The 26,168-nt window shown below is 47.4% G+C and overlaps 1 protein-coding gene across 1 annotated transcript; it reads left to right on the forward strand.

Moving 5' to 3' along the window:
• Window positions 1–254: 254 nt before the first annotated feature.
• On the forward strand, window positions 255–25,442 carry SSPN (sarcospan). Its single transcript, XM_075051488.1, has 3 exons — window positions 255–770; window positions 13,907–13,993; window positions 19,407–25,442. Exons 1-3 carry the CDS (start codon window positions 255–257, stop codon window positions 19,770–19,772), a joined length of 969 nt encoding a protein of 322 aa, XP_074907589.1. The 3' UTR covers window positions 19,773–25,442.
• Window positions 25,443–26,168: the final 726 nt, after the last annotated feature.

Here is a 26,168-nt window from a genome sequence, read left to right on the forward strand (position 1 = left end):
AGGCACTTGATCGCTCCCGGCTCCCTGGCGAGACAGATTTCCCTCCTGTTCCTCAGCTGGCAATGCAGACTTTCTGCGTGCTACTTGCCCGTCCAGCTGCTCCACAAACATGCACACACGTGTGTGCTCGCACCTATGTAGCTGCGCTGGCACGCGTGCCCAGCCGTGCGTGCACAGCCAGCCCCCGTGCAGAGCCGGCGCCTGCACGTTGGCAGTTCGCTACCCCCCTTGAATCCCCCTCTTCTCTGGGCTATATGTGGCATTTCGAAGCTCTGACAATCTGCTCCAAATGTTTTCCATATTTGTTCAGCCTCCTTGATTCAAATACCAGGAACAACTCAGCCAGCACAAAGCGAAGCTTTGGGGGGCAAAAAAACTCACACCCCCCATCAGCGCGCGCACACACACACGCACGTGAGAACCTAAAGTTCATCGGCATGGGAAAGGAGGAGGAGAAGAAACCCCAGCACAGCACGTCCCTGAATAACCAGAGCCAGACAGGGAAGGCACCCGAAGGGGAGAAAAGCACCGACTCGAGCAAGACGCAGGAGTCCGCGATGAAGAAGAAGAAGAAGCAGAAGAAAACCAAGGGGGATCCCAAAACTGGCCAGGAGGAGGAATCCCACACTTGTTGTGGCTGCCGTTTCCCGCTGCTGTTTGCTTTGTTGCAGCTGGCATTAGGCATCTCTGTAACAGTGCTGGGCTTCCTTATGGCAGGCATCAGTTCTTCTCTGCTAGTCAGAGACACTCCATATTGGGCTGGGATAATTGTAAGCATAAAGTCTGTTTCTCCATAAAGTGCCTTTGCCAACATTAATGCAAGCTGCATGACGCTCCACTTTAGACTAACCAACTGCATGCACAACACCATGTGAGTTATGCTAACTATAAATATTCCTGGGATTAAATGTCTGGGTATACTTTCCCAAGGAAACTGCTCCTGCAGAATAACACAGTCTTTCGTATTCTTCCCCGAAATACCCAACAGACCTTAAATAAAATGCAGGGTTGCTGTTCACTAGATGTATGTATTAGCTTGTGCTTTGCAGTGAACTCCTGCCTGGTGATGCTGAAAAAAAATGTTGATTACTTACGCTGCCTTCCCTCTTTCCCCACCAAACCATAACAATCAGGTTTTAGAAGTGACAGCATAACTCTATAACTCGCAACTTTTACCGGGGCGCGTTGGTAATAGCAAGAGGAGAGAAATGGCTGTCTTTTGAGCTTCCTCGCTGTGCTGCCTTGAAGAACCGCTGCGATTTAACCCCCTTCCTGCCCGCCGCTCCCCGACTTCTCCCCCACCGGAGGGAGAGACCGCAACGTGGCCGTGGGGAGGGGGACGGCACCGGTGGGTGGGTAACGTGGCAGGGAAAGGGAGCCCATCCCAGGGCCCACCGGTGGCTCCCGCCAAGTCACGCGTGGTTTCCGAGTGACACGCCAGCCTCGCTGCGTGGGCTGGCAGGGACGGGATAAGGGCAGGGTCCTCCCAGGCATAAATAGGAGACACTGCTGGGGGGGAAGCCCAGGCTCGTCCCCAGGGCCGGCTGCCCTGCAGAGGTGGGGAGGAGGTGCGGGGTCTCGGTGCTGTGCGTGGTGTGGCCCCTCTTGGCCATGTGCTCAGGGACGCGCGGTTTGCCTGCGGAGAGACGGGGTTGGTGATTATGAGCCTGGGATGTGCCATGGGTGCAATTTAGTATGCAGGTGGTTTTTTTTTTCCCTAGGCAGCAGGCTTCAGGAAAATATATACTGATGTGTTAGCACTGTTTTGGGTGTTGTTAGACTGTAAGAACTCCCAGCAAATAAATTTGTGTTTAGGTACTTAGAGAAAAGATTTCTCAATGTGCTAAACAGCTATGGGAGCATATCCCACAAATTCCTTGCCAGTTGAAGGATTATCTGAACACCTGAACTGTTTGGGGTTTGCTGTATTAATCCTGCTGGGCAACCCTCCAAAGAGTGGAAAGAACAGGACCTGAGTTCCCAAATGAAATGCTCCTCTTACTCACCTCGCCCTTCTTGTTTCTCTTCCAACCGAAGAGGTATCTAAGAGTTGAGCAATGTTTTGCAGGGCAAGAGCCTGCCCTTGTTCAGGAGGACAACTTCCTCCTGGGGTTTTTGCTGTTACAAGCCAGGGGGGAGTGTGGATGATAAAATAACAGCATGTGACATTTTCACTACTGCTGTTTATTTGGGGATTCTGGAGGTCAGATTATTTCTTCTCCAGACAGCGCTTGTAGTATCCCTGGTTTGAAATAGCTTTTTCACTAGAAAACATTGACTCACAAAGACCGGGGAAAGAGTGAGCTGGACTGAACTAGCATACAGCTGGGGAGGTGGGAAAAGCCATGGAAGCAGCCCCCGGCCCATGTGAACGTCATCAGCATCCAAACGGCATCCGAAACATCCGCATATGCCTGATCTCCCTCGGTGAGGCCTGAAACCCCACCAAAGTCACTGCTTTCTGAAAACAGAGCTCTAACCCCTCTCGTTTTTAGCAGCAGCTGCCAGCAGTGGTGACATTCAGATGTCCGCATGAGGCAAAGCTCAGTCACTTTCAGAGTTCCCCCCTGAAAAACAGGCAAAATTTGCCATTTGCATTCCTGAGCTAACCCACGACTCAAAGCAAAACCCAGCTCTCAGCCGTGGTGGTCGTGTTTCATGTTTTGCACTCACCGGCCAGCCAGGATAACCCCTGGGGACCACGTCTCCCGGGACTGTGCTGGCTGTGGCGGTCAGGGCTTCATTTTGCTTCATGTTACCGGGTGCCCCAGCTATCGGGAAGACCAGTGCAGCCTGTGGGCTGCGGGCAGGGACCCGTGGGCAGGGGTTACTGTACCTACGGTTTGAGTCAGACGGTGATTTTCTCCCTGGGGACTCTGGTGCGATGTTGAGCACGTTTGATTCCTCCCTGGCTCGGAATGGCTTTTGGTGTCCCCCTGCTTGCCCTCAGGGTGATGAGAGGGACCCTGTGCTGGGGGCACGCGGCCAGGCAGGGTCCTGGGGAACCACACGGCTCTCCTGCACCCTCAGCCCAAAGCAGAAGGGAAAGAGGCGTCTGACGCCAGCAGAGAGGGTGGGAAAAAGGGAAACCGGTGCGAGAAAGGAGAGGTTGAAGTGCTGGTGCAGCCCTAGAGCCTCCCAGCAAGAAAGCGCATAGGGAGCCCTGGCCGTGGCCAATGCGCCATGGAATAACGCAAAGCTTATATCTGAGGGCAAAATGCAGGACGTACGACGTGGTGCTGCATTCACTTTGTTCCTGTGCTGTGATGTCTCCGTGGAGGTATTTGGTGCCCACTGGGACATCGGACAGAGAAGGCCAGGAGCTGCTGAGCTGGAGTTACTGGTGTGTGGGTCACAGGGTGCTGCTGGCGAGCTGTGGCAGGGAGTGTGCTGAGGATCGGCCTCCGGAACGCTGGGGGAAATTGGTCTGTGAAAGAGGAGCCTGGGCTGGGACATCCTATGTGTGACTGGACGTCCTATGGGCTGGCTCTTGGGCTGCTGTGGGAAGCTGCACGGAGGGCATGTAGGTAGGGGATGGGTGACCCACATGCTGCTCAAGAGCAAACCTCATGCCAGAAAGGGACTTCCCGAAACTCATTTATTCGCACAGAAATGAGCAACAGAACAGAAAGATGTGGTGTAAAATACCAGAGCATATTTGTTTTAGTAGCATCCCACTCAAGTGCTCTTTTTAAAGGACTTGATTAGTATTCAAAATCAAGAACTTAAAAAATCTATTATTGAGACCTTTTTAGCAACATTAGAGATAATGGGCGAAGCTCATTCCTAGTGTTACTCCTTTGGAATTACACCAGGGCTGGATTTGACCCCACGGCTGTTAATGCAGGATGACAGAAAAATGAAGGAAAATTGCTAATGTGTTAAATAGACCCTGATTGATTGAAAGATTTTTTCTTTCTTCTTTATTAGTGGCAAAATGGTGACACCGCTCCTGGCTGAAAATCGAGTGCTTTAGTGCATTACCATGAATGAAAAGGAACTTATTTAGAGAAGCAGCTGGAGTAAAATGCTACCAAGGAAAACCATGCAAGGCAGTCTGAATTAAACCTGACCGCCTAGGCTTGTGAGGATAGCGCAGGCCAGGGATTGGGTTCACCATCCTGTGGAATAAAGGTGGCCAGCAGCCTGCTGACGGGGAGCGGAGGAGGCCCCTGGCAGCGAAGGGTTCCCCCCAAGGGGTGCCCAGCACTGGCCCTTCCCTCCCGCGGCTCCTGCAGAAGGCAGCAACACAGCCTGCATTGCATCAGAAGCGTTTCACCATGAAACCTGGCTAAAACCTACTGGTTCAAAATGCATTTCTTCTGAAATCTGGGGGCATTAGTCAGAAACCAAAGGAAAGGTTTATGGACAGAAACCATGGAGCCTACGTGATTTACCACTTCTGCTTCAGCTTCAACAACCTATTCCCTCTAAAATGCCTCTGCCGCCTTGCTAGGGACAGGCGATACACACAATTAAAAACGGCGAGGGTGGCATTTGCTTCACCTACCTGTAGCCGTTTACAGCAAAGGTGTCCAGGTGTGAAGCAGTTGTGTGGCTCCTCTGTGAGACCTGTCCCAAGCACCCGAAACTGCAGGCTGGACCACCCCGCAGTCTCTTCCTTCCTGCTGTTTTGAAGGAGCTTGGACAAACTCTTCACAAATTCACCCAGGAGTGCAGGACTTTTTATTCTTTTTTCTGTGTCTTGCCACTGACTTGCTGCGTAGCTTTGGGCAAGTTACTTAACCTTGCCGAGACTTTGTTATTTCCCCTGTAAAGTGGGGTTAATAATGGCTATCTGTCACCCCTTGCTTTGAGATCCTTGGATGAAAAGTGTTGCAGAAGCAGTAGATATTAATGGCATCCTTTTCATTCTTTTTCATTAGCTTGTGGCCTTTTGACACCCAGAAGAAGAAACGATGTATTTCTCCTTGAAATATCTGCTCTTAGATTATTTCCACTGTGATCAAAAGTAGAGAGTATCAGAGTTTTCACAGGCGAGCTCCCTTTCAGCCCCATTTTGCAGACTCAGGCAGTTAGGAAAGTTACAGAAATGCTCATCAGAAATGATTATCCAGGCTGTTTATTATTTCTGTCAGAAAGTTATTTTAAATCCATATATATGTATGGATGTACATAAAATCGGGACTTTTAAAAACATTTTTCAAAAACTCTTTCCCAAGCAGCTCAAGGCAGCAACCGTGGCTCCAGCTGTCATTTATTTTATTGCAAAAAGTGTCTCAAAAGATCTTCCACGGGCCAAACCTCCAGCCCGGGAGCTCTGATGCTCCTCCCTGCTCAGGCCCTTCAGGGCCACATCTCCCCAGGTAAACCCCCAGGCCAGAGGTCCCGGAGCTTTACCCAAGGGGTAACCATGGCTTGTTGCTTTTTGGCATCAGCGTTCAAGCATTGGCTTCTCTGCCCTGGTGGAGTGAGGCTGATGTGGGGCTTTGTGGTGCAAAAGGCAGCCAGACTTTCAACTGAAAAAGCAATTTAAATATTCTTCATTTACCTGGAGTCAGTGATGTTTATGTCTCTTTGTTTATACTTTTTTTAAAGAACCTTTAAAAAATTTAAGCCAAAACCTTCACCAAAGGAAACAAATTCTTTGCACGTCTCACAGACAAGGATAGGTGAGACAAATGAAGTTCCCATGACAGCTGGAAAACCCAGCTGTGAGGGACAGTGTGCAGGAGATGAGGGGTGAGAGGGAGTGCATGGTGTGGCAGCATCAGAGAACAGTACAAGACAACCTGGGCTGGCAGAGGGGTTTGGCTGGCTTTCCTGCTTCAAAGACCTTTCGATGCTTAGTACAACATGGGTAGCAAACAGGCAGGACTATCCCCAGATGCTGCGTATCCCTATCAGATGCTGATAATCGAGATGTTTGTTTAATTGATGTACTTCTGCGTGACAGTCTGACTCAGATGGTGGGTCCTGCCACTGACTCAGCACGTGCTCGTGGGTTGGTATACCTCAGTGCCAAAATCAATCGTGCTGCCTGTAACAGGCAGTGCTGACCCAGCCTCTACCTCTTTAAGGTTGTGCGGGTTTGTGTCATTTTGGGGCTGGAAGGGCAGGAAGGCGGTGTGACGAGCTCCCTGCACCCAGCACCCTCTCTGGCTTGTACAGCTCTTGGCAAAGTTGCTCCAGCATCCCCAGTTCCCACGGAAGCAGCAAGGCCCCTAAAATGAAGCTGAACTTTTGAAATGGTAGGAGGTGGCAGCAGGGAGAAGCCAGGGGTTAGGACTTTCATCCTGAAAATGGGTACAGCGATGGTGGTGTGTATAACTGTTAAGGAGAAGCTTTGAGAACGTTGTGAGATAGATGCTGAAAGGATGAAGCATCGTATATAGGCGTCTGGGGAAAAAAGGATGGTACCATGCTATAAAGTGATATAAATTAGAAATTGGGGTTAAACGTGTCCTAACGATTAGCTGGGATTGGTGAGACGGATGCTCCTCTGGACCAGAAGGGATTTTCTGTACATGTAGCCGTTCCTATAATGTAGATAGTTTCGCTGGCTCAGTGTGACAAAGCGATTCAAGGGCCATGTTGTCTCTGACAGTTTCCCCATGGATGAGGCTCTGTAGATGTTTCCACCTAAAAGCCTTTCTGCAGAGGGTGTCTCACATGGTAAAATGAGGCAAACCTGTATGGGTAAACCCCTGTCAGCCTCCTTGCCTTTCTCTTTCCAGATCCTCCCACCTGCTGCATGTAACGTTTTTCCACAAGGCCGGACGCTCTGGCTGCACGGTGGTGGCCCTGCCAAACATCAGACAACCGCTTTATGCACGAGGCAACCTTTTCATCTTCCTAGAGAGGGTCAATAATTGGGAAGCATCCCCAGCTAGAGCGAGAGGCAACCGATCCCATTCCATATTGATATGGGGGATGATTGACTATTTAAAAACCCCTGAAATGTGTTCTCTTTTAAAGCCTGAAAGGAGAGAGACACTTTCTTGTTAGCCCTGGCCCCTTGCTGGGTTTTTTTGTTGTTGCTTTTGACACCTTTTCCTGTAGCAATTGTGAACGTGGCTTTCAGTCAGGCTTTACCTCCTATACAGCCTTGCTGGGTTTTTAACTTTTACTTGTTATTAGGGAAACCGATTTCAATTTTTAATAAAAGGTGACACTTAAAAACTGGTGCCATCAAAGCAGCTAATGGAAATTATAGTCATGCAGGCATCCATTTTTTATACAAGCTAGCTTCAATTAGCCATGGGCAAACATCAAAAGGTTTGAGGGAGGATTGCCTTCAAGAAGACCCTCCAAGTTTAGGTATTTAATTGAACCTTCTCCAAAGTATGTGAAACTCTGGATGGTAGGCAATGAGGTACACTGCATGAAATATGCTCTGGTGAGGTTTCCCGTGCTTGTTTATAGCCATATATGTATCTAGGACCAGAGCGGTTTTCCTCAGAACCCTCTGCCATTAAATCTCATCATTTTCTAAGAGTAACTATGCATTGATGCCTGATTAACTGAAATCCATACTTTTATTTTGATCAAGCATAGAGTGGAAAATTTTGATGGGAAAAAAAAATGTTGAAATGTCACCTTTCAGAATGGTTTGAGAAGGTAGCTGCACACCAGAGGTCTGTGTGATACCTGGTCAAGTGCTGATCTAAGCCTGGACACCTCTGTGGTTTAGCCCCCTGGTCTAGCTACAGCCTCAAGGGGAAAGAGGGAGGAAATCAGAGTTTCTGGCTAGATTATGTTTGTGCAAAAAGCCTAGGTAAGATTTGTAGAGGGATATTGTTCAAAGAGGTTTCCTCAGCCTAGATAACCTTTTGACTATATAGAGATGATGGCTTTCCATAGCTTCATAATCATGGACACATCTCAAACCGCAAATCGTGTTCGTGTAGCGCTCTTAGCCATGCTACACTTCTCACGTTGCAAATCACTGCTGGCTCTGGGAACTTTGAATTATTTTTTTTTTTTGTTCCCTCAAGCGTTTGATCACCCAGCACCGTATTTCTGACTTAACAGTCATAATGGACTGCTGCAGCAGCTCCTGGCTTTGTAAGTGATGGTAGCCTTTGCAGCACTTTGCCACGGGAATTAAATCTTACCACAGCACAAGTGACCATTTTCACTGCTGAGCAACTGACCTAAACAGCAAAGATCATTACGGAAAAATATGATTTCATTTGATTATGAATGTTCTTGCAGGGTTTTGATGACTTTACAGAATTTAAAAGAAAGTTGTGCATCTGGCACGGTGTGTAATTTCATAGCTTGAAGGGACTATAGTAAAGACATCATTATTTTATTCTGTAGGTGGGGCAGGGATGGTCAGTTATTATAGGTTTTATGACAGTTAAAAGAATGATTTCCTAGATGATGATGGCCTTTGCCTGCAACCACAATATACATGTTTATCATTATTATTACAGCTATTATTTCTGGAAGTAATTTATATGCAACTAGACTGTCCTTAAATCTAACAAGAAATCTATAAGGGGAAAAAACCATTAAGGTACAATACATCTGAGTGGCAGACTGGCTTCTTTTACATGTGGTAGTAAGACCCAGGCTGACCTGAGGGTGATGAAAGCTGGCAGTGAAAATTGCCTGTAGCGCCCACTTTCACTGCAGTTTCCTCAAACCTCATAAAGCAAATGAACATCAGTGTTGCTGTCTGCAGCAGCCTGTACAGATGTCTGGCATCAGACATGATCCTGGTTCATGATGGCAAAGCCAACAGGAACATGTTCTTTCTTGTATCAATGTTTGCGTCCAGTGAGAATGTTAAATTTGGCTTCTCCAAAGGTGTGGACAGGAGCTAAGCCTTGCCGTATCTAATAAGGCAGGTGAGCCATCAAGCCAAATATCACCTCTGAGGGTAAGCCAGAGACTTCAGAGATAGCTACAAGAGATAATTTCTTTATCCTTGTCCCTACAAACAGAAAGATCCATAGTGTCTTGAAGTCAGCAACTATAAAATAACTTGTCCACAATGGAAATTTTTTCCTAACTCTGTTAATAGTGGTTTTCCCCCTGAAGTTTGAGAGTTTACATTCTTATTAGAAAGGGCATAGTCCACCTGTGGATCTCAGCAATGCTGTGTAGCATTACACTGCGTATATTTGAGAGGTATTGTCCTCCAGTGTGTTTTCTTTCTGCCCGTAAAGGTTGTTGCAGGTGGTTCTTGTTAACAAGCCCCCATATAAAGAGCAGATGAGTCTTTGTGAGTGTTTGCAGCATTTGTCTTGTGATGTGGTGTAGACCCAAGATGCTCCTTTGAACCAGGTTTTTGCCTCCTTCCTTCATTTCTTGGTGGCTGTTTTCAACTATCCTGCTTTACCAGCCTCATGTGCCAGGGTTTCCAAGATGCTCTGGATAAGAAGCACTTTGCTGGAGGTCCTTTGTTCTATAGCAACACTTGAGCTAAAATTGTAGCGGTAACAAAAGAAAAACCAGTTTCACCAATGTACAAGGGAGAGATGCAGACAGATTAGAGCAATCTGTGGTTTTGAAATCTGTCAAAATAAAGCAAACCACATTAATATGTCAGTGTGCGAAGAGAATGAATGCAAACCACAGCGGAAAGTTGTGCCCTACGTATTCGTATTTCTTCCAATTATGTACATTACATAACCATCTTCATCACTACCATGCGGTGTCCTCGCGCCTCTCGTACACCTCGTGCTTAGTCCTTGCAGGACCAGAAGTGAATGAGCCACAGGGAGGTGAGGACAGGGTAAAGCAGCTCCTTTGCCCTGAGCCTCGTGGTCCTCACTGGGTGGCAATGTCTGTGGGCTTTGTCCAAACACCCTTCTGCATCGTCACCAGTGTTTGTTCCTGTTGGAGCCTGTTTTTCTCACCCGTGACGCTTTTAAGAAGTGTAATAAGTTTAGTGGGAGGGACAGGGTTGGATGGTGCAGAAGGATGCTGGCACCATGCTGGGCAGGGCATCAGCCCGCTGCGCTTCAGTGGCAGCTGGAGCTCTTCAGCAGGGCGAGATCGGCTAAAGTAAAGCTGATGGTGAGGGATTTGGGGTACATAAAGCTTGAGATCGATCTTCTTTACTGCTTGAGTTCTGGTTTTAAGATGATCAACATACGTAAAGGCATGCTCCTTGCAAGTGCCGAATGCGCGTTGCGGTACGGTTGCCGTCTCACTGTTGAACCATCTATTTTGCAGCAGGGTGTGAGGCTCCGGGCTCTGAGAAACACCCAGTTGTGCTAGCCAGTGTGTGCATACAGGGAGAGCCGGTTTGCCAAAGACCTGAAGAGCCAAGGACTGCACGCTAGATCTCCGTGGGTGCAGGGATTCTCTCAGGCAATTCAGCTGGGACCCAGTCCTAAATGTGGCTGGAATCAGGTCCTGTTTCCTGCTGAAATCTATAGGATCTTAATTCAGTTCTCATGACAACAGGCTTTAGCAACTAGCAGGGATGGGGGCAACCCAGAAAACGTCTACTCCTATTTTGATTGTGGTTTAAAAAACCCTAATTCTGAAGTCACTTTTCAGCCCTGAGATGTTCCTGCCCAATGGAAGGAACATCTACTGCTTCCCACTAAAAAGAAACAGTATTGAAACTTTTCTACAGCATAAACTTTAAGTTTTTCAGCCAGCCCTAGTAAACAGCTGTTTGCCCTGGATTGTGAACTAAGGGATTTCAAAGGGTATGCCTTAACCAAAATTAAATCTGTACCCTTCCTAAATACCTCTGTATCACATTCGGATCTTCTTCTATACAGTACTTTTCTAAATTTAAATTCTTTCCTTGGATAACCTTTCATGTCACTATCTATTCAGCAAAGGGTGTGTTAGTCTGTCTGGAAAATTTTGAAATAGGATCTTGAAATAAACTTGAGTTGAAATTTACTCAGCATAGAAATGCATATTTCTAGACTTCCAGATAACAGTTACAAGAGCTGATCTAATTAACTGCTATTCTGCAGCTCTTAGAGAATCTATTTTATTTGTATAACAAATGCGTATCGATTGGTGGCAAGCAAGTGCTAAAGCAAGTTCAATTGCATTTTATGTTGTGTGCGTAGTCAATAAGGCATAGGAAATGTATGCTTCATGCTGGGATAGTGCAGTGGCTATTGAAGCACTAGGATGCAGGATTACCTAATGCTACTTAGCAATCAGCATCAACAGCATCTATAACGTGCCTGCTGTAATGCAGCTGTCTTAGTCACTTAGCAGGTCCTAACAAATATTTACCAGAGGATTTTTGTAGTTGTTCTATTACACTTCACAGGTATAATTCAAAACTGATCTATTAATAATGTATAAAATAGAAGCATAAAGCTGTTTTCTGTATAAATGTTCCACACTTCGGTTTGTTCCAATGAGTGAATTTACCTTTAAAGAACCCAAATGTAAAACATATATGGGTCATAATTCTCAGCAACATTATTTTTTACCGTCACTTACAAAATACACATCTCTGGTTAAAAAAAAAAAAAGTTGGTATATTGTTATAAAAGAAATACTTAAGCCTTCTGAAATATCCTGGCCAAGACTTGCTGGAATCCTGACCCAGTGTAATCTTTTATAAATACCTCTCTACAAATGTGCCTTTTCAAGTATCCCTGAGTATATTATTTAAATCCCAGAGGAACTTTAGAAAGCACGTGCAGGAATGGAAATCCTTTTAAACGATAGTCTTTTGTATGGGAAGCTTTCTGAAGAGGGAGGTCTGATCCTGCCGCCTTGAAATCCGGCAGGGTTTTTGCAGGAGTTGCACGAGGCAGTTGATGGTAAATTCCACCATCGGTATCTGACTCTGCCCTCGGAAATGAATGCAGCTGTGTTGGCTTTCTGTGGGAAAACGGGAGTGGGAATGGGAGAGCGGGCACAGTCCCATGATGTCTCACGGGAGTAACCTGGAGGCAAATCTGGCCCTCGGTTCATGCAAGTGTAAATGCCCACTAGTGTAGCTGAAGCAAAGCAAATTTGATTTATTGCTCATAACAAGATCCTTCAGCACCAGATCCTGAAAAAACTTAGGTCTAGCTTTGACATGGGCAGCCCCTTTGATTTCACATGAATTTGAGGATGTAATGTTAAGCGAGTGTATTTAAGCATTTTTTTTTTTAGCTCTCGCTGCAGGTTCTTTCCTTCAGCCGCTACTGCCACTGGGGAAGTTTATCATTTGGATATTACTAGAGATATGATCTCCTTAAGATTTAAGTTTTATGGGCATGTTAATTGAATTAAAAGATTAATATACAGTGCAAGGGACCAAGGACATAGGCGATTAATCCTGAGAAATAAAACATGCTTGAGTCACATAGAAGCACTATAGGGCAAAAAAAACCCCAGCACTGAAGGACCTTTGACAAGAAAGGTTGTTTTTTTCCCCTGACAACCCTGTCAGCTATGGCTGTCAACAATAAAAAGAAGAAAACAAATAAATTGGAGGCCATGTGTAAGTCATAGGACCAGAATATAAATACACATGACACGGAAAGGAGTAAATAATACTGACGCTTTCTTTAGAAATGTTCTCAGGCAATACTTCCTATTCATGTCCTACTGAAATGACATGAAATAAAACTTTATGGGGAAAAGTGTTATTAATCACACAGGTTCTTGAGGGACATGACTACCTGTGTGTTGAGAGGCACTCCTCCTTTACGGGGCTGCTGTCTACTGTCTTACACCAACAATGAGATAGAAAGAAAAGTTTGGTATTTTATGCATCATGTCGTAAAAAAAATGTGTTTAACCGTTGCTGTCTAAAAGGACGGTTATGCGTTTTTCACTGCAGGTCAAGCAGTCCCCTGTGGAACTGGAAATCGGGATGTGAACAGCACTGCCAGAGCGTGCGGTGAGGGGACGGGGCTGTGAAGGAGCCCCACGCTCCTGCAGGCAGCTCCACGGCGTAGTCCTACCCCGAGCAAAGGCAACTGGCACCTGGGGCTGGCCCGAGAGGGCAAATCCCACTGCTCTGGGAAAGCAGAAAGCCCCAAATTAATGAGAAGTCTTAGAATCATAGAATCATTTAGGTTGGAAGGCCCAAAGTAAAATGAAGGGGGGAAAAAATGCAGATTCTCGCTGTAGTCCCTGAGGATTTAATAGCTATCATTTATAATCAAGATGCTCCTCGCAAGGAGGCCAAGGCTCGCTCCTGGCCCCGCGTGAAGACAAGCCTTAGGGCTTTTGAAAGCACGCTGCCTGAGCTCGGCTGAGGTCCCACTAAGGCTCATCACACCTGGACCTTTTTTAAAGGTGTGATATGAAGCGGCATTTAAAAACGCGTGCATGCCAGCGACTCACCTGTTTTCCCAAGGCAACCCAAACACACATAGGCTTCTCCAAGCGTAGCTCCAGCCGCCAGCAATGCCCTGTCCCTCTGCGGGCGCAGTCAGGACTCCTCTCCTTCCCTGATCCAGCCCCGGCAGCCCCAAGGGAAGGTGTTCGCTCTAGGAGAGGTTGAAAGTCTCTGCTATAAACTGTGCTGCTTCTTATCCAGCGACAGCTATGGTTACTGATTTACAGCCTGCGCTGGTGACATAAAAACCCTGTCAGCACCCAGTGGTACATAGGATGGTGCTCTTCAGGCATGCAAGCCCAATTTCATAAGCCTTCTGCTCCTTTTCGATAGTTAGTTACATGGACGAAAATTCAAAACACATCCTAGACGCTATTGCTGGGCTGTGACTTTGTAGGTCTGATTCAAAAAGTCCCTCTGAGTAAGTTTTTTGTGCCTCAGTATCTGTAAAGTGAAGGTTAAAGCTCTTGCCTCCTCACAAGTGCATCCAAACACATGAGGCTCTTACACGCATGGCTGTAGCCCCTACTCAAATGACTGCACTTACACACTGCTCCTTGAGTTATGGTCTTGCTAACAGAGAAGGTGTTTTGGCTTGAAAAAAATGTATTTTTGTGGTTTCTTTTTTTAACTCTGACACATTCTACATCTCTTCCCTTGCAGGTCTGTGTGGTGTCCTTAGTGGGATTTGTTATGCTTTGTATTTTGTACCAACCTGATGAGAAGACCTGTGTGCAGTTCACAGTAAAGGTACCTTGACTTTTCTTTAATTTCTTTTTCTTCTCATGTTGTTAAATATAATCAAAAAAAGTTGATACTGGGGGTATTTTTAAGACCACATGGAAAGAAGTGAAAATGCACCTGAAATGCAAGAAAGTTTTTCTGCTATCTTCCATGCAGCTAAGGAAGAAACTGTAGCCTATAAACGGGAAACGCTAATAACAAATATTTCAAATAAGAACAAGATACTGTTTTATTTGCCATGTTTTAAGAATATCAAAGAGATTCATATCAACAAAGCTGGAATAATTTGGGAAGTGTTCAGTGAAAGATTGAGGGTTCCTGATTAAGTAGAGATATTAATAGAGAGCTGGGTAAGAAGTAGGGTGGCATAAAATGGGACCACTTAAATCAAGTTTTAATTTTTATTGCGATCTAAGAAGCATCTCGGCATCTTCCCAGCAGTTTTGCTCCTCACCATGAAATAAGAAACTGCATGGGCACAAGAGAACTAAAAAGTGTGGCTGGAAATCTCTACCTGCCCACCTCCATGGCTGGGGAGAGAGGCTGTACCTGAGCACTGGTAGCCGTGTCCCAGCGCACGGTGCCTTGTGTTAGGGTCAGGCATTAGTGAACATGGGAAAGCGTTGGCAAACCATAGAGGCAAGCATTGTCCCATGAAGCAAATTCCAATCTGAGTATTGCAAGAGAGGCGCAGAAACCGTGCGCCATGCCCCGCCTCGGTCCCCAAAACTGTGCTTTGTTGACACTGCTAAGTGACTAGAAAAGAGAGGCTGAGAACCCTTGTTCCAGATGGGGTATTTTTTAACACCATTTTTCTGGGCTGTTTTTCCTTATTGTAATTTTCAGGGCTCTTAATATTTTGCAGACACGTAATAACCAAGAAAAATACCGACGCAAGCAACACAAAATAACAGTGATTATTAACTGAGAAAGGCAGAAGGAAATCAAATGCAAGGAGCGGCTTTCTGAAACCTGGCATTCATCCTCCCTTAGAAATTAGACCCCGGTGTGTCTTTTGTGCCTCTCTCAAGCTTCTCCCGTGGTTAGATAAAGAAAGGGAGAAGAACAATTGTTTCTGCCCTTTGATTGCCTTTACATTCTTACCCTGTCACCTTTACACCCGCGAGCAAGCGTTACAGCTGCCCAGGGAACTGCTGGGCTGGGCGGGAGCTGCCACACCAGGCTTTTTATTGCTTGCCCTGCAGCATTAAATTGAACTTGGCATCCAAGCAGGAAGGGAGTCATCCCTCGTGGTGGGAAGGCATGTGGGGCTGGGCAGCTCAGATGTCTCTGCCACCCTTAGCAACACCACCCACCCTGGCAGTGAGAGGAACGTGAACCATCGTTCCCGCAAGAAAAGAAATGCTTTTAAAGTGCTCCCCAGGAGATGTAAAATGGGTTATTCCTCGTCATCTGGCAGAGTTAGGGCTAAAGTCTCCCCTGAAAGGCTTCTGGTTCAGTCAATGGCCGACAGACTCTTGCCTACCCAAAGCACCCTCCTCCCCAGAATCCACCTTTGCGACGTTTCCGATTGCAGCATGCCACAAAACTCAATCATTCCCAGGCTGTTCACCTCTCCTGTCCCGCATCCCCACCAGGAGCTGTGATCCCACAGTGCCTCCCTCCTCCCTGCCTCTCCTGGCCAACAGCTTCTGGCTGCAGGGCACGTACCTATTTTAAATAAAGTAGGAGTTAAGTCTCCTCCAGGCCTTTGATCACACAGGGCTCATCTAAATCTCCAGTATCACTTCCCAGATCTTCAAATGACAGTTAGACTCTGTCTCTGAACAAAAAAAAAGAACATTAGCTATTCGGCGACAAGGCTGAGGATGCAAAATTACAATCATGAGACAAAGCCAAGCAACTTGGGTAGTTCTCTCCTCCTTGGGGACCTGATGCTTCATCCAGTGCCACGGCTGGGTTCAGCCCTATCTGCCCTGACTGTCGTCCTGAGGACTTGCTTCCCAGCCCAGCCCCTGCCCTCACGCTGGTGGCTGGTGCCCACCGAGGCTGCACATGGCTGCCGAGCATCATCCTACAAGAAAACCTTGGCCAGGCTTCCCTGGAGTAGAGTAAGCACGCCAGGACCCCTTGCATAGTCCAAGGGTCACTTTGGGAGGAGAACCACACAGGCAGGCCTGGGGGATCTTAGTGAACCCCTGAGGTGACCCTACGACCACTGTGAGTGACTCCCTGGGGGTGGGAAATGGGAGGAGACCTGTGCAGTCCTCTCTGCCTTCCTCCCCCTCGACAGCTGCTTCTTTCATTTCACACTTGCCTGAGTCCTGGATCCTGTTAAAGAAGGAGGTGTTAGAACTGCTTTCGGCAGAAGTCCCTTCCTGACGCTACTGCAGGTATCCGCTGCGCCCGGTGCATCCGTGAGAAAGGGAGACCACCACCCAAAGGGAGGGCGGCTTTGCCCTTCGGGGGGACAGCGGCGAGTGCCAGGCTGAATTTCTGCCCCTGCCCCATCTCCGTGTCTGCAGGCAGAGTGCTCTGCAGCACGGCAAAGCAGCATGCCCCGCTGTTATGTGTGTATTTAAAAGGGGAGATCCTCTTCCCTTGGCAAAAAAACCCAAAACCGACTACATAGGAAAATCTTGAGGAGTCCCATGGACTTCCTGAGCGATTTGCTAATATTTGACAGATTGCTCACTGTGGTCCTCATCACAGCATCTCCCACGGTAGCGTGACACCCTCTACTCCTGCCCACCCAGCCCCAGCAGCCCACACCATGACACACACCACGGTTCCTGTTCCCTGCATGGGCTTGCGCCCAAGCCACCACCACCTTCAGAAGGGGTCCCCTGGATCCACGTCTGCAAACCCTTCTGGTTTCACCTCTGATAACTGTGAGAAGCCTTTTCCACAAGGAACTCAATCCATCTTAGGTTATTTATTTTCTTTTTGGCACAGAGCAAAACTATTGCCAGTAAATATTGCTAAAATGTTTCCTCCTCATATGAGGAACCCAAAGGAGGATGAGCTGCCATGCTCTGACCTCATCATATGCTGTCTCTCCCCGCTTCCCTTTTCTCCTTCTATTTAAACAGCAATCACAGTGTCTACCTCTCTGAGGCTGTTAAAAAACAGTTTTCCAGTGGCAAGCTCTGGTTCCTGGGCAGAGCTCACTATGGGGTTGTATTTGCCATGTTGAAGTTGCCTTCAGGTCTGGCATGTGATTAATCTGCTGATGGGATCTCAGCACTCACTGTCTTGTGCTCCCTCACAGGCAGTATTTGCATTTGCCTCACCTTTGATATTTGAAAATGTGTTCATTTTCAGCAGCTCGCAGAGAGATTCCTCTGCAAACATCTTGTGAGAATAATAAGCTATCTGGAAATTGCCCTATGTCCCCACGCATCTTTGTTTGCCTCTGAGGACTGCTGTAAGAGCTGCCTGTGTATTCAGACTCTGAGATTTCCTTCCCTTTAGGTACAGAACAGGCAAAGTCTTGCTTACTGTACCTGGAGTGTAGCTTAGGCTGTGGATTTCATGCTATTTTGTCCTGACTTTGGATAGAAGTTGGCAGCTAAATAAAATACTTGCCAAGGGAGAACCAGGCACATCGTGTAGTCTTGGCTTAATATCTCATTTATTAGGGAGGCCTGATTCTGTCTTCTGCTGGTCTGAATCCAGGGAATTCCAGTCAGTCCACTAGGATTTCTACATCACAGAACAACTTTCATCCCTCAGAGAAGAGGAATGGTCATCAATGTTTGTCCATTTTCCATTTTCCCTGTCAAACACATTTGCACCATCTTTTAAAATAACGCCATCAGCTTATGAATTACCACATCTTTGTTTGGAGGGGGTCCATCAGTCAGTAGTGCTCCATTTTCTGTGCGCTTTTTATGAGGAGGTGTCCCCATTTTCCAACTTCACCTTTCCCATGGACCTTTACCTTGAAAGCTACAGGGATAAAGTAATTGCATTTAATAAGAGCCACCCTCATTCTGAAGCTGCCCTTGGTTTAAGGCTGCAGGGGAAGTCATTAAATTTAATAGTAGCCAAGTCTTGGAAATGAAGATCTTGCTGTAAGAATTCGGTGGTGTGGGGGGGCAGAAAATATATATAGTGCTTTAAGATCTGCAACAAGCCCAAATATTTTTTTTTCAAGTTGGCAACTGAATAGGAAGATTGATTCACGCTGTAGATATAAGACAAATACACCAGGAGCGTGAATTTTATCAAGACATACATACTTGGAGTTTCAAGGTTATAAAAAATGCTTTTATATTGCTAGTTTGCTTGCGTTATTGAGGTTAAGAGACAGAAAGAGAGAAGCTGCTGTTTAAAATAACAGTTTCCCAACCACGCCATGTGTCTGACAGATAAGACGCCAAGAAAAATAAATGTTTTTGCAGTGCTGAACAGAACCAAAAATGCTATTTTGGCTAAACACAGAATATGATTTTAATATACATTCACACATATTTTGTGTGCAGCATGGCAACTGCCAGTTCCAGCTATCAAAAGCAAGGGAAGCCCATATGCTCTGGTATCCAAAGGTCTCAGGTGCAACCTGGAGCGACAAAGGCTCTGAGCTGCTGCCGCTTTCTGTGCATTTGTGCGGGTGGACTCTGCGTAGCTACCCTTGATAAAAGCCACCCTATTTTAAAGCTGCCACTGGTGTAAGGAGTAGCAGGGTGACAAGCAGACCCTTGCCCTAATGCCATGGCACTGGGAAATGAAAGTAGCTCGCTGCTCTTTCACACCTTTGAAAGGCTTTTCCCTGTTTATGGGCAAGTTTTGGAAGGAGATTGAGCACAGCATGCACTTTCTTGTGGAGATTTGCATTCCTGCTCCACAGTAGGACCTGGGAAGCAAGCAGGTTGGCTGCATTTGCAGGCCCACAAGCGGGAGATCAGCCACCTCACTGACTGATTTGCAAGTATAAATCAAATTTGTTTGGGCATGCAAACCAAGAGCCGGGAATAACACATGCACAAAGTTTCAAAAACACCTACTTCTCAGTGCAGCCTGGGATAAGATGTCAGCCCAAGCCTCAGTCTGCTCAGCTCGGCTTCAAGGCAGCTGCACTAATTTATCTCAGCTGATTACTAGGAGTCTAGCCAATGCAAGTACAATGGTAGAGGAAGACGCTCCCTCCGTCTCTGTAAAGCTTCTGGCTGTATAGAGACAGATTTCTTGGTGCTCTCGTCAGGTCTCAAAATTGCAAGGTAATACTCATATAAAATATGCAAGGCTAGAATCTTGCGATGACCTGCTGACCTTTGCATCACCAGGAGTTTATAGCTGCCTTGCAATTTTTGAAGCATACAGTGTCCAGATAGTACATTGAATGCATGCATTTTCTGTGAAGTACATCTGCATGCATTCGTTCTGTGTTCCTCATTCTCTGTGTAGCTGGAAAAAGAGTGGTTTGTTTTGTTTTTTTTTTTTTGCTTTCTTTCAGCTGATGTATTTTCTCCTGAGTGCCCTGGGTCTGGTTGCCTGTGTTTTGGCAGTGGCTTTTGCTGCACACCATTATTTGCAGATGACAAAATTTACCTGCGATACCATCCTCGAGTCCTGCCAGTGCAAACTGGACACTGCAGACCCCCTTGGTAGGACCTTCGTCTACCAGGACGCAGGTGACTGTGGCAGCCTCACCAGCATGCTTAACCTGTACTTGCTCCTGCAGATGGTTCTCAATCTGATCGCAGCCCTGGTGTGTCTGTCGGCATGCTTCGTGATGTGGAAACACAGATACCAGGTCTTTTACGTGGGCGTTCGGTTCTACCCTTTAACTGCTACTGAAGGCCAGCAACAGAAAGTATAGGGTCTGGGCTGGCGGGGGGCTGTAGCCAGGGAATGGAAAATGTCAGCATACTGCCACCATAGACACCACGGATGGATGAGTGTTTATAAGGTTTTTGACAAGGGAAAAACATTCACACAGTTTTAATGAATATATTTTTCAATCATTTTAAGAACATTTTGTATGACTGCTCTTGCAAAAGGTCTCTTGTGAGATTATATAGAGGTCACAAAGTCCTAAAGATGCAGCTGTACAATACTCACCAAAGAGGATCTTTAATAGCCATAGACAAAATGAGAGCTTAGAAAATCATTGGGAACTCATCTGCAGGGCTACAGCCACTAAGAAATAGGGAACATTTCCCTCGCTGGTAGATATCTGTTCTTGCCTTCGGAGAAGCTATACCAATTTCTACCAGATAAAGATCTGGTCCAAACTGCTTAGTTATAATCATGCTGATCATGCTTAGGGAATATATTGTCTCTCGGATGCTCTGTATATAATCCATGCTAACCTGATGGGGATTCTCCATATGGAAAAGTAATTAGGAAAGTCAAGACCTCTTCAAATACAGGTTGAGACCAACAGCAAAGTGAATATCTTGACAACTGCCATATAAAATAGACGTAAGAATTTTCAGAGTGACTAATGATATAGGTTACCTAAACCAATTACTAATAAACAACAATATGAGTGGGTTGACTGATGGTGATTCGGTGGGCCCTGCTTGAGACCACAGGCAGATTTCTGAAGTATGAACACTCGGCACTTTGTAAGAAAAGATCAGTTTAAGAAACCTTGAGCTACCCTCCTAAAGTGGAGGACCCTAAATCACTAGTCACGTTGAAAACTATGTTGACATTGCTGTAATTGCAGGCTCCCAAACCCGGCGTCTAGCCAGTTCCACCAATTATACTCCAAGCACAAAAGGCCAAATGCATTTTTGGTGTAACTGCTCTGAAGACAATCAGCCTTACACACCAGCAGTGGAGTTGGGCCAACAGCCCTGAAAGATATATCCCCGCAACAATGAATGTTTTTAAAATGGGGTGGAGGGAGGGAAGCAAGAAGAGACTGCCAGTCTCCCAAAGACATCATTTATTATGATGAGGGCAAAAGCATAATGTTTTCTTAATAAGCAGCGTAGAATAACAAAACGCATTCAAACAGTGCTTTTTCACCCCGAAAGTGTGGCTCTAGAAGTGCTTTAAGTCTTATTAGCCTTATACCGAGACGAGTGTGTTGGTTTGTCCCTCGAGCTGTCATTTCCACTTTGCACAGCATGGACTTCTAAATGTAGGAGCAATTCTGAATCGGCAGCGTTTTGCACCGCCTGCCAATATATATCTGTGCAAGGGCAAGGCAGTTGGTGCTCACACCCTGCCATGACTAGGGATTTCCCGATCCCGGCCAGAGCAAGGGTGTTTCTGAGGTGGGGTGGAGCAATCACATGCCAGAAAAACTGTGCCATAATCATTAGCAAGGAGGAAGCAAATAATATTTCTATAAGGCTTCAAAGAAACAAAAACTTTCTGTTTCTGCAGCAAAAATAGCCACCAGGAAGTCAAAAACCCAGTCTGGCAAAAAGCTAGTTGTCTTAAGTAGCTCTAATCCTACCCCAAAACTGTCTTCCATATGGTGATCACACACCACCCCAGGGCTAGACCAGCATACCTCCAGGGTCAGAAGGTCACAGCGTAGTTCAGTCTCCTGTGGTCCACCTAGAGCGCTGCTTCGTGTACACGCTCAAGTTTTTGTCATGGAAAGTGCTTCTAGAGTAGACAGCATCACCAAGGTGCTCTCTGCCAAGCTGCAAAGTGAGGAGCTTCAGAAAATGAAGGTTTATGAGACCAGCTTCCAAATGGCCTTTTTTACGCACCTACAAATAACAGTAATAAATATACAGTACTATATATAGTATAGTATATACTAAAAATACAGTAGGCTTGGGGGAGGCACGCATTTGCAAGGGTGCCCGTTCGCTTGCCTACACATCGCCACCCATCCGAAGTCCTAAGCCTGGCTCCCAGGCACGCTCGGAGCAAGCTGAGACAGCGGCGGAGCATGCGGGCAGGTTGGCGATGTAAGACCCGTCTGCCGGCATCGGCGGTGCCATCCGTGCGGTGGCGGGATCCAGCCCGGGTCCCCCGACTCCGGCGGAGCATGCCGCAAGCGGCGCTGGCGGACCCGTGCCAGGGCCAGCCTCCCATATGAGATGGGTCCGCAGGGGTGCCTCTCACTTGCTGCTTGTACTTAGATATTGGTGTGTCCCGCATCCCTCGCACGACTCCCGCTGCGCTCTCCGTGGAAGCGTAGGGCGGAGGATATACCTCCCGCCCACCTACACGACCCTCGCTGCGCCTGCTCCTCCCTACGGCCAAAACTGCGGGCTCTCGTCTCCGCAAAGAAGATAACGAGAAGCGGGAAGGGGGTCGAGGGGAGGCTGAAGGACGGCTCAGCTTTGGGGCTTCCTCCCGCCCTCGCCACCAGGCGCTGCACCCCGAAAGTTGGCAAAACCAGAGGAAGGCTCTGCTGGCAGAGCAGGGCACGTTTTCCCACCCTGCCTTTTCCTTGTTGTTCAGAAGATGACTTGGTCTGCAGAGCCCTAGCTTAGGCTGTGCCGCGTGCAGGCTGGCAGCAGCGAGCTGTTGTGGGAGACGGCTGGGTGGCCTCGGCCGAGCGGCGTTTCCACCAGAGCCGGGCTTTTGTCTCCTTAATCCTTTGACCTCGGTCTCACCCACATGTTTTCACTCCCTGTCTCCCATCACCTCCCAGGCACTGGGCTCCCAGAGGCCAGCCCCTGTTAGATGGGGCTGGGCTCGCCTTGCCTGGCCTCTGCCTACTCACCCCCGGACTTAAATTTGCTGGGACTCCTCTAGAGCTCGAAAGACGCGGCGGTGATGGTCACAGAGTCACTGAAGATGCCTTCAGCGTGGCGACGGGGAGGAGAAGGAAGATCTGGATAAGAGAGCCTGCTCCGCTTAGCAAGCTGTGCACCTCCGTAACAGCGCACCCTCCGCTTCGAGCCACCGCCGCTGAGTTCAGTTCACTAATCAGAGCCTTGCAGCTTAACCTTTGCTCTGGAAGAAAGCAATATTCATCATATATTCTGTCGGTATTTTAATGCTTAATGAATAAATATGGGGCATTTTGACCTAGCAAAGACTAACTTCTGTGTTTCCTCTTTATATATTTCAAGAGCATAAAATCAGAACAGGAGAGATGGGGAAATGGACACGGTAGCATTTGGAACCGGTTTCCCCCGGGTATGGTTTTACAACATGTATTTTGCTCGGATCAAGAATTTTGGAAAGTACTATTTAAAGGATTTTCACCTACCACAGCATACCCAGACAGCTCCCAGCCTTTTCCCAGTGTCAGAGTCCACACAGACTGTACCAGGAGAAAGACTGGGACTAAAAGGCTTGGAAAGCACAGAGGTGTTAAAGAAAAAAACAGGTTTTTTTAAGTCCTGGAAATTTATTCTCTGGGTGAATTCTGCAGAAAGGGGTAGGATTAAACCGCTACGGACACACAGAATTTGCGAAGGGCTCAGTGTAATTTACTCTCACAAACCCAGGTGTGATTCTCATTTGCACCCTGGCCACTTTACACTGTTTTCCCAGTGTAAAGGGGTTGTAAAGACGGCATCAATCATTTTTACACCTACTTTATGGCCATTTTACACAGCTAAAAGGGCCCTTTGTGTAAATGAGTACTCAAGCCCTAGAGGATTTAATAGAGAGGAGATCCTTTCTATAGACTGCACTAGACCCTCTAATAGGGTCTATTACTGGGATATAACTCTCTGCAGGATTTTATAGCTTGGCTTAAAGATCATCGGTCTTGATTAAATTCAGTTCTGCAAAACTTTTCCAAAGGCTGTAACCCCCCTGGTGACATGCCTGCTCCTCCACCCCGAGCACACGCAAACAGCGATGGTGTTGCCTGGATAGCTGCTTGTTTTTTAAAAGGAGAAGAAGCAGCTACCACTTTCTTCTGGCTCTGAGGCATTTTGATGTTATGCTATGCAAATACCGGAGCGACAATAACGGCAACGAAAAGGGAACTGAGACATGGCGCCTTACACGGAGCCAAAATGTCACATTCTCAACCCCACCGGGCACCGAGGTGGCACCTGCTCCGGACGGGGGGGGGGGCTGCGCTTTGGACCCCTCTCCCTTCCCTGCTGGAAGGGCAGGGGCTGGTGGGCGAAGGGGAAGCACCGCTGGGTCCTGGCCCCGTGCCGGGGCTGCCACCAGCCCACTCCTCCCGCCACCGCCTTCACGTGACGGCCATCTGCGCCTTGCCGGCCCAGCCGGCTCTGCGTGGGCACCACTTGGAGCCTTGCCTAAAAAACAGCTCTGCGCAAGAGCGCTGGAAACTGTAATCAACTCGCAGGACTTTTTTTTTTTTTTTTTTTTTTTCACGCTACCAGCCAGTGCAATATTTGCTTTGGGGGCCTTTCGAAACAGAAAGCATGCTGCTGGTGTGTGAGAGAAGCCACAGTTCAGGTCCTCTATATTTAGAAAGCCAGGATGTCATACCTCCCCTTGAAATTTTCATAGTCCCCTGCACCCCACCCACCCACACACGTACACATGCTTGCGTCTGGAAAATGTTTTTCGGTCTTAGCAAAGGGTGTTGGCTTAGGGGGATTCAAGGGAGGTGCAGAGGAACAACAGCAGCTCAGTCCTGCGTGTGAAGCTGGAAGCCTCCTTAAGGCACTGGGCAGCACGGCAGTCGGTGGGGACCCACCGCTCCCGGCGGGCTCAGGCGGCCAAAATCGAGGGTCTCTCCCGTTGTCGGCCTGAAACATAAATCCCAAGGCAAGGCCGAGTTTTTCTGAGATGTGTGGAAGTCCTCTGCCACGTCACGTCAGGCCGCGCTGTACCCTCAGCTGACGACGTCTTCCTGAGCTCACTTTAAGTGGCCGTGCAGGGACTGTAGCACCTGTAGCCAGGGCTCCAAGAAGACGCGTTTTGGTGCTAGTTTGTCCCAGGTCTCTGCAGTTCCCCCCTCCCCAGGGATTTTTGCTTTCTGCTCTGCTGCTGCCTCCTGTAATCACTAATTGGTAGCATTTATCCTCTCCTAAATTGGCTCTGTAGTCAAATACTATAAAGGATGATTACATCTACAAAGACCTTTTGGGTTTGGTACCTGATTTCCATGCCTTTGTCCAAGCAAAACAGTTGAAAGACTCATCTAAACCTCAAACTTGTTTGGGGGGGCTGGGAATTTCTTTTTTCTATTTTTTTTAAAGAAGATACGGGCAATGCATATTTCATTTGTTAACCATAATGCTTTCCCAATCCACAAAGCCATCGTCACATTAGAACATAGCCATTAATGCCTGCTCACAGCGACTGACTGCAGAGAGAGCATGGAACAGGCACCCACCAAAGCTCACGAATGATTCCCCACTTCACCTGGGTGCACCCAGGTATTCCTGCCTGGCACGGGCATCTGAGAGTCAGCTGCGGAACGCAAGCGGGAGCCCAGCCTGAACCGGGAGAATAATCTGCAGAGGGTGATTTGACTATACACCTCTCCTTCAGTCAGATGTATTATGAATGACAAGCGCTGGACTGACCTCAAGTTATGGGAGATATAGAGAGTGACACCGATTAAGGCAGCCCTCGGCGTTAAGAGCCCTGGTTGTCCCAGGAATTAGATATTTGAGCAAGACAGGTTTTTAACCCCATTTCACTCTCTGTGGCTGTGTAAAGAGAGCCCTGTTTTTAAATGGCCCAAAGCTGACTGAAGAGGGATTTCTTCTTACTTCAGTGTGGGATTTCTCTTTCACCAAAACTATGACAAGAGGAAGCATTTGCCTGATCTGTCCTCCATCGGGCTGGCTGGGAGCATCAGTGCTGGAGCTGGACCCGCACACATGCAGAGGTGTGTGGAAGCCACCCTAATGTCTTTTTGGGGACATTTTCTTCCAGCTCCACAGCTGCCAGTGCTGACACACGGAGGGCAGGGGCAGCCAGTGCCCCAGATCTGTAATGTGCCCCAGCCAACCAAGCCCTGCAGCTATCCCCATTTATACTGACAATACTGGTCACCAGGGATTTGGTGGGATAGTTTAGGGAACAATTGTGATGAAAATAATAGAAAACAGACTTTTACACTTTCCCTTCCACCTTGCGAGTCCAAGCAGGCAAGCAGCACACATGCGAGGAGAGCTGATGGAAAAGTGAAAGCCTCCCGTCCCATCTCACTGCCCAAGCCTGCCAATGCACTGAGAGTGAAACAGTACAGAAAATAAACCACCATAAATCAGGCACTCTAAACGCTTTGAGTTTTCAGGATCCAAGGTGTCCTTAGGTCAGGAACGTGAAAAAAAGTGTATTTGTGTGATCTCCACCCTGTTCGTCTGAGCCTCCCAAACACCAGAGTGTTGCATCAGATGGG

Source organism: Buteo buteo, chromosome 19 (assembly GCF_964188355.1).
Source record: "Buteo buteo chromosome 19, bButBut1.hap1.1, whole genome shotgun sequence".
NCBI classification, from domain to species: Eukaryota; Metazoa; Chordata; class Aves; order Accipitriformes; family Accipitridae; genus Buteo; species Buteo buteo.